At 43.6% G+C, this 9,273-nt stretch overlaps 1 protein-coding gene across 1 annotated transcript in view; it reads left to right on the top strand.

Annotated features, from left to right (window-relative positions):
• Positions 1-1,234: 1,234 nt before the first annotated feature.
• Positions 1,235-9,273, top strand: part of COL22A1 (collagen type XXII alpha 1 chain) — a 184,942-nt gene continuing 176,903 nt past the window's right edge. Inside the window, exon 1 of the mRNA XM_087703563.1 lies at positions 1,235-2,094. Coding sequence (XP_087559689.1) covers positions 1,452-2,094 — 643 coding nt within the window. The 5' untranslated portion in view covers positions 1,235-1,451. The remainder of the gene's footprint in view (positions 2,095-9,273) is intronic.

The following is a 9,273-nucleotide window of genomic DNA, read 5'->3' on the forward strand; positions in this document are numbered from 1 at the left end:
ATTCCAGTAGAAATGGAATTTACACCCAGCTAAATGTATGGTCTATTTCTTGAAATACATGCTTCTGAGGAGATCATTTATTGTGTCCGACCCATCGCAACCCCATAGACAACGTTCCTCCAGGTCTTCCTGTCCTCTACCATCCGCTGGAGTCCATTTAAACTCACACTTGCTGCTTAAATGACTCCATCCAGCCACCTCATTCTCTTTCGCCCCCTTCTTCTTTTGCCCTCCATCGTTCCCAGCATGAGGATCTTCTCCACTGAATCCTTCCTTCTGATTAGGTGGCCAAAGTACTTGAATTTCATCTTCAGGATCTGGCCTTCTATAGCAATAGCAATAGCAATAGCAGTAGACTTATATACCGCTTCATAGGCCTTTCAGGCCTCTCTAAGCGGTTTACAGAGAGTCAGCATATTGCCCCCAACAATCTGGGACCCAACAATCTGGGTCCTACTTCTAAAGAGTAGTTAGGGTTGATCTCCTCTAGGACTGGCTGGTTTGATCGGAAGGGACTTGCAGGAGTCTTCTCCAGCACCACATTTAAAAGGCCTCCATTCTTTGGCGCTCAGCCTTTCTTATGGTCCAACCTTCACAGCCATTCATTGCAACTGGGAAAACCATAGCCTTGACTATATGCACTTTTGTTAGCAGGGTGATGTCTCTGCTTTTTAGTAAGCTGTCTAGATTTCCCTTAGCTTTCCTCCCCAGGAGCAAGCCTCTTTTAATTTCTTGGCTGCAAGTCCCCCCATCTGCGGTGATCTTGGAGCCCAGGAAAATAAAATCTGTCACTACATCCATTTATATTTAGCTCCTATATATTGAGTATACAGAGAGAGAGAGAGATGCTTCTTCTGATAAAATAATTATTCTGAATATTTAGCACTCAGTGAGTCACCTGCCTGCAAGGTTTCCTTTCCAATCTTGTTTTGTGAACACCTTTTGACTGATGTTAAAAACAAATGCAACAACATTTCTACAGACTAATGATTAATAAAATATAACAGCCCTGGTTAAGAGAGAAATATGTAGAGCTGTGGAAACAGTGTGTGACTGGGCCCAAGGCAGATAATCCGATATGCCTAGGCATTTTAGCTGGTGGCATATTAAAGGGGAAAGGAAGGCGGGAGAACAGAGCTCAGTCTGTTGGGAGTTTCTTTCTTTCTTTTTTTTTTTTTCAAAGTTGCCTCATAGACATGCAAAGAGAGTAGACAAAAGGGGCTGAGCCAAAACAGCAGCCGCAAGGGAGAGGAAGAAGGTGGGGGAGAGAAAGTTCCCAAACCGCAGCAAAAAGCTGGACTCGGAACTCGTTTGAGAAACTGCCGTTAAGACGGAACCTCTCAGAAAATTACTCAGCAGAGGGTCTGCCAGGTGAAACATGTTCAATGCTTTGGAGATACAGAGAGCTGCTGAGTCATTTCTTCAGGTAGACCTGGCTATGTTGGAGAGAAATGCCTATGGGGGCTGCCCTCCTCCTGGCTGTCTTTCTCGCCCATGTCACCAGAGCTTCTCGTCTCTCCCTCGCAGGTTGTAAGAACGTCCACTACGATCTGATCTTCCTGCTGGACACATCCTCCAGTGTGGGCAAAGAAGACTTTGAGAAGGTCCGCCAATGGATAGCCCACCTGGTGGACACCTTTGAGATTGGGCCAGACAAAACCCGCGTTGGGGTCGTCCGCTACAGCGATCAGCCAACCACCGAGTTTGACCTTGGAAGTTATGGGACTCGGCAAGAGGTCAAAGAAGCCGCGAAGGGCATCAAGTACCACGGGGGCAACACGAACACTGGAGACGCCCTGCGGTACATCAATAGTTATAGCTTTTCCGCACGGGCCGGCGGGAGGCCGAACGACAACGCCATCAAGAAAGTGGTGATCCTCCTGACGGATGGCAGGAGCCAGGATTATGTCCTGAGTCCCGCCATGGCGGCACATAAGGCCGGCATCCGGATTTTTGCGGTGGGTGTCGGGGATGTCCTCAAAGAAGAACTGGATGAAATTGCTTCGGAGCCAAAATCGGCTCACATCTTCCATGTCTCTGATTACAATGCCATTGATAGGATACGGGAGAAGCTGAGAAGACGGCTCTGTGAGAGTAAGTAAAATAAGCCATGGACCAAGAAATGGTGGAAGGTTGGTTTAATAAGGAGTAATCAGCAACATTAGACTATCCATTAGTAAATGTATTGCAAAATTCATGTCTTCATTATTTATGTAGCCATTTAAAATGTCAAGTTTCCTTCCTTCCTTCTATCCCTCCTTCCTTCCTTCTTTCCTTCCTTCCTTCTTTCCTTCCTTCCTTCCATCCTTCCTTCCTTCTTTCCTTCCTTCCTTCCATCCTTCCTTCTTTCCTTCCTTCCTTCTTTTCTTCCTTCCTTCCTTCCTTCCCTCCTTCCTTCCTTCCTTTTTTCCTTCCTTCCTTCCTTCCTTCCATCCTTCCTTCCATCCCTCCTTCCTTCTTTCCTTCCTTCCTTCCCTCCTTCCTTCTTTCCTTCCTTCCTTCCTTCCATCCATCCTTCCATCCTTCCTTCCTTCCTTCTTTTCTTCCTTCCTTCCTTCCCTCCTTCTTTCCTTCCTTCCTTCCTTCCTTCCTTCTTTCCTTCCTTCCTTCCTTCCTTCCTTCCGTCCTTCCATCCTTCCTTCCTTCCTTCCTTCCTTCCTTCCTTCCTTCCTTCCTTCCTTCCTTCCTTCCTTCCTTTCATTTGTCAAACATGTACGCGATAACAGATATAAGTATAAACATGGATATGAACACAAGAAATGGGTATGAATAAATGGGGACAGTAAGACAGGGAAGACACCTCTTTTATGGAGCCTATTAGGAATGAGGTGAGGCCCATGGTTTAAGGTTTGTTAAAGTTATGGGGGTTTGAGGATGTAATAAACAGTGTAGCAACTGCAGAGTAACAAAGAGAAGTGTTGTCTACGGACAATCTCAATCATCAAGATCGTGGTTGTCCCAAAAGTGCTTTTTTCGAAAAGGCAACTGGATTTTCTGGTTTGTTTTTATTTCTTTGAAAACATTTCATTTCTCATCTAAGAAGCTTCTTCGGTTCTGACTTCAGTGAGAACTGAAGAAGCTTCTTGGATGAGAAGTGAAATGTTTTCAAAGAGAAAAAAACCCCCAAGAAAGTCCAGTTGCCTTTTCGAAAAAAGCACTTTTGGGACAAACTGAAGTGTTTGGCTTCAAAGTTTAGAGAGAAATGTGCCATTTGCCATTATGGATACTTATGGAGATTCTTAATTGGGGAGAGCCCAGCTTAACTTTCTTTCCCATCCTTTGAGGTTTTATCAGGATAAAGTTTGAGAAAATCTTCTTTTCAAAGAACTGATCAAAATGTTGGCTAGATTGAGGGCTTGAAAGAAAGTTGCCTTAAGGATGATCTTCAGGACTCTTCACTTTGAATGTTATCCATTGAGTGTATCATGGAGAGCATTGTAAATTGTATTTCTTTTTCTTTCGAAAGGCATAAGCACTGATATGACTGTTATTGAACAATAACACAAGCAGGTTCCTATAGTGAGTTTGTTCAGATGTTTCCATTTGGGGGTAAAGTATGCATGAAGTTAGAAGCTTGGAAAGGAGAAGTTAGAAGTTTTGGTGCAGCATTTAGAAGTGTCAATAAGATCTCCCCAACCTTTACATCATTCAGGAGTGTCTATCATCTTAGATGGGGCGTGGTGTCTCAGTAGCTAAGACACTGAGCTTGTCAATCAGTAGTTCAGCGGTTCGAATCCTGAACGCCACATAACGGAGTGAGCTCCCGTTACTTGTCCCAGCTTCTGCCAACCTAGCAGTTTGAAAGCATGTTAAAAATGCAAGTAGAAAAATAGGAAGCACCTTTGGTGGGAATATAACAGCATTCCATGTGCCTTCGGTGTTTAGTCATGCCGGTCACATGACCACGGAGATGTCTTCGGACAGAGCTGACTCTTTGGCTTGGAAATGGAGATGAGCATCACCCCCGACATATGTGTGAGGGGAACCTTTACCTTATCATCTTATAGTTAAAAAAATCAAGAAGTGGGGCTGCAATGATAAGATTGAAGTTCCACTTAGTTTTTGTCTGTTTTGCTTCTTAAACTTTTGGGTAAAATAAAATGTAGCACATAAAAAGCAGGCAGGGCTTTGTTCACACCATTGCTGCCACCATCTGGACTGTTTTGACTCAACCCTGAAGACCACCTTCTTGCCATGGGTGATCAACCATGCAGCTGCATGAAACCTTTGGCAACTAGCTTGCTGTATGGGAATAATCCACACTCTGTAGAAACCTGATGATGGATGTTGACCAGTGACAGAAACATCTCTAGGTTGAATCATGGCTATTCTGCAGCTAAGCAGAATATAAGAGCCGTGGTGGCGCAGTGGGTAGAGTGCAGTACTGCAGGCCACTTCAGCTGACTGCTAGATCAGCAGTTCAGCGGTTCAAATCTCACTGGCTCAGGGTTGACTCAGCCTTCCATCCTTCCGAGGTGGGTAAAATGAGGACCCGGATTGTTGTTGGGGGCGATATGCTGACTCTGTAAACCGCTTAGAGAGGGCTGAAAGCCCTATGAAGCGGTATATAAAAATCTGCTATTGCTATTGCTATTGATGGACAGACTGGCAGTTCTATTGGACATGGGCAACTGTTTTCCTCAATGCAATAATGACTTGTGGCTTGCTAGGCAGCCAGAGAGGGAAGGATTTAAAAAGAAATATGTCTCAGTGAATCAGTGGTGGGTTGCAGGAGATACGTCCCGGGACGGGCGTACCGGAGCCTGCCCGGAGCACTGGGTACATTCTGGTACGGTGCTCTGGAGGGTCCACCCACCCGCCCGAGCCCCTTACCTGTCCTTTAAGCCTTTGGTGCTTCCCTGCACACGCATGAGGCGTACGGCGCCTGCACAACGCTCCGCCGAGCAGCTAGAGCATCAAGGAGGCTTGCGGAAGCATCACAGGCATGTAGGACGCATGTGCATGCCTTGGGCGTCCATGTGGGTGATGCCGGGCCCATTCCAACCGGTATAGAACCCACCACTTCAGTGTATGTGTGTATTTGCAAAGATTTATTCTCTTACGTGGCATGTTCTGTGCTTTTGGTCCACGTTCTGTTCAGTTTAATCCAGGGGTCAACAGGTGCACAATTAGAACCAGATTTCAGATCCATGTTATCCGTGGGATTTTGTACTTTAATCAAAGTTAGCATCTTTGCCTGACATTTTTTTAAATCGATAAGTCTTGAACCTAATTTTGTTTTACATGTCCTTTGCATACTTATTAATCGGTAAATTGAACTGCCCAGCTAATTAATGTCCCTTCCATAAGGGATGTAGTGGCTCAATGGCTAAGATGCTGAGCTTGTTGACCAGGAAGGTTGGCAGTTCAGCGGTTTGAATCCCTAGCGCCGCGTAACGGAGTGAGCTCCTGTTACTTGTCCCAGCGTCTGTCAACCTAGCATGTAAAAATGCAAGTAGAAAAATAGGAACCACTTTTGGTGGGAAGGTAACAGCGTTCCGTGCACCTTCAGGATTGAGTCATGCCGGCCACATGACCACAGAGATGTCTTCGGACAGTGCTGGCTCTTCAGCTTTTAATCAGAGATTAGCACTGCCCCCTAGAGTCGGGAACGACTAGCACATATGTGCAAGGGGAATCTTTACCTTTTTACCTTTCAATTGGATTGCCCAGCTAATTAATGTCCCTTACTACTTTCCGTAGTGCAGCACATGGCTTCTTTTCAAGCTGCTCGGTTATTTGTGTTAGTTAAAATTGCTGGGTTCATGCAGGGTCCTGAACTTTCCTTAGTCCTCACCAAGTTATACCCAAAGCCGAGGATTCCTATTTTCAAGCTACATGAAAATCTCCAGATGTTACACCATGGTGAGTCTGGCTGACATTCTCATTTGATCGATGTCACCCTTTGCTGGGATAATACATCACTCTATGTTGGAGTTTACAACTTGAAGGAGGAAAATAATAACCTTATAGGGAATCCGGCATTACAGATGAAAGGGAAATTATTGTCTGTCTTCACACACATGATGATTCTGTCAAATGTAATGATCACTCTACTTGCAATTCAGCTTGGATGCAATGCAACAAGGCTTAGCTGTTTTGTCATTTTTCTCCCCAAAAGAATTGCAGCTTTTTTAAAAAAAATCCTTAATGATGTTATGGTCCTTGCTTTGGCACTTCATTTCAAGAAATGATGTTCCCCTTAAAACTCTCTTTGCCTCCAGTGATATTTATATTGATCAATATCTGAATAGGTCTCGTAGTGTCGTATTCATCTTATTATTATGAGTGAAAAAAAATCCAGTCTATTACTTTCTGAATATGAGATGGGCTTCAAAAGATTTTAGCATGGGGTTTGGTTGCTGGGTAGGCATGGCCATGGTGGGTGTGGTCAAGCTGGCCTCCTGCACCACAGGGGGAGTGGCATTTTTGCTCTCCTCCGGCTCCAGAGGCTTTCCTCAAGCCTTCGGAAGGGCGAAAATGGCCTCCCCAGGGCCCAGAGCAGGGGTGGGTTCCTGCCAGTTCTCACCTCTTCTAAATTGGTAGGTAGGTAGGTAGGTAGGTAGGTAGATAGATAGATAGACAGACAGACAGACAGACAGACAGACAGACAGACACACACACACACACACACACATAGATATACAGATATAAGTAGGTAGGTAGGCAGGCAGACAGACAGAAAGACAGAAAGACAGACAGATAAACAGATATAGGTAGGTAGACAGAAAGACAGACACATAGATAGACAGATATATGTAGACAAACAGACAGACAGATGCATATAGATGGATGGATGGATGGATGGATGGATAGATAGATAGATAGATAGATAGATAGATAGATAGATAGATAGATAGATAAACAGACAGACAGACAGACAGATAGACAGATATAGGTAGGTAGATAGATAAATTGGTTGGTAGGTAGGTAGGTAGGTAGGTAGACAGACAGACAGACAGACAGACAGACACACACATAGATATACAGATATACAGATATAGGTAGATAGGCATACAGACAGACAGACAGACAGAAAGACAGACAGACAAACAGATATAGGTAGGTAGATAGAAAGACAGACACATAGATAGACAGATATATGTAGACAAACAGACAGACAGATACATATAGATAGATGGATGGATGGATAGATAGATAGATAGATAGATAGATAGATAGATAGATAGATAGATAGATAGATAGATAGATAGATAGATAGATAGATAGATAAACAGACAGACAGACAGATAGACAGATATAGGTAGGTAGATAGATAAATTGGTAGGTAGGTAGGTAGGTAGGTAGGTAGGTAGGTAGGTGATAGATAGATGATAGATAGATGGATGGATGGATGGATGGATGGATGGATGGATGGATGGATGGATGGATGGATGGATGGATGGATAGATAGATAGATAGATAGATAGATAGATAGATAGATAGATAGATAGATAGATAGATAGATAGATGATAGATAGATGATAGATAGAACCCAAGAACATCACAATCCAATATTCCTTTCTATTGCAAAGGACATTCCATTAGCAGTTTTATCGCTGCCTCGATTCCAGAAAACCATTTCATGAACCCAGAATGGAGATAAAAAAAACTCCTTTCGAATTAATATATAGTAGTTCTTGTTAGGAAATGCAAAAAAAAAAATCTGTAACCACCCCAGTAGTTATTTTTGTGGTTAGGGAGGGAAAACGAGTGATCTTTCTGAAAACAATGCTTGCCTTCATATCCATCCACCCTCCATCTCCAGATCTGGCACCCACAACTCCAGAATCCATGCCATGTCAAAAACCGGGTAGTTATTATGTATCTATTTATCTAGTGATTTATCTAGTTATTTCTCAGATACCAGGAAACAAAAACCCACACAAGTCTGAAAGTTCTCTGAAGACTTTTGTCTGCTTTCCGAGCCTCTGAATGGCTTTTCCTTTCCTTGACTGCATTTCATCCTTCTGAAACTTTGAAGTCTATGAAAAACCTTCTCATGTTTAGCTCACTCCAAAGAAATAGACAAGAATCTGGAAAATGTATTTCTGCAGTGCTGGCAGATGTTTGGGTGTTGTAGGCCCTGGATACTTTGATCTGTTCCCATTCAGCTAGAAGTTATTTGCTCATCAAAGGGGCAAATTCCCAGGGACATTTTGGGGGGAAAAAAATCAAGTTAACATGCTTCCTTTTAAATGTCTCAGCCTGGAGGTTGGTAGGAACTTGGAAAACCTAACATCTCTGTTGTGTATGACACATAAAAGTTTTGATGCAGAATCTTGCAGAAAAATGGAAGGATGCTTTGATTCCCTCGATGAATTCATGGCTGCAAAAGTTGACGGAGTTAGCAGAGATCGCTAAACCGATTGCTTTGACTAAAGAAAAAAATACAATTACTTTTGTTTCTACAACGGTTGCAGGAACTGGGGGTGTTTAGTTTAATGAAAAGAAGGACTAGGGGAAAAGGTGAGTTCCTACCAGTTCGCACCTATTCAGTAGAACCGGTTCGTCAAATCTACCGAACCGGTTAGAAGAGGTTCCACCAGTGGACCCGGAAAGCAGGCCACACCTACAGAAGAGGTTCCAAACATTTTTGAAACCCACCACTGGTCCTTGGATATGATTATTCTACACTATCATGCTCATATTTATAAAACTCAGTGCCTCTGTGAAAGGTAAGGATGACTACTGCGTTTGTGGTGCAATCAGAACATTACGTGTGTTGAAGTTGTTTTAATGCAAACCAAAGATGCCTTTTAAAAAACAAGTTTACATCATATTCTTATGCATGCCAGTGCTGTGTGTGAGGTAATTTAAGGGGGTTCTGACAGGTGTCGTCGGCATCTTCATATCCGGTCACATGGGCGGCAAGCCACTCCCATCCGGTCACATGGGCAGCAAGCCACTCCCACAAAGGAGGCCATACCCACAGAGTAGGTTCGAACAATTTTTGAAACCCACCACTGACTAGGGGAGACATGATAGCAGTCTTCCAATATCTCAGGGCCTGCCACAAAGAAGAGGGAATCAAACTATTCTCCAGGGCACCTGAGGGCAGAACAAGAAGCAATGGGTGGAAACTTATCAAGGAGAGAAGCAACTTAGAACTAAGGATAAATTTCCTAACAGAACAATTACCCAGTGGAACAACTTGCTCCAGAAGTTGTGAATGCTCCAACACTGGAAGTTTTTAAGAAGAGATTGGACAACTGTCTGAAGTGGTGTAGGGTTTTCTGCCTAAGCAGGGGATTGGACTAGAAGATTCCCAAA

The sequence above is a fragment of the Thamnophis sirtalis genome, unplaced genomic scaffold (genome assembly GCF_051295495.1).
Source record: "Thamnophis sirtalis isolate CommonGarterSnake01/CBP01778 unplaced genomic scaffold, rThaSir2_p1.2 scaffold_2, whole genome shotgun sequence".
Taxonomy (NCBI): Eukaryota; Metazoa; Chordata; class Lepidosauria; order Squamata; family Natricidae; genus Thamnophis; species Thamnophis sirtalis.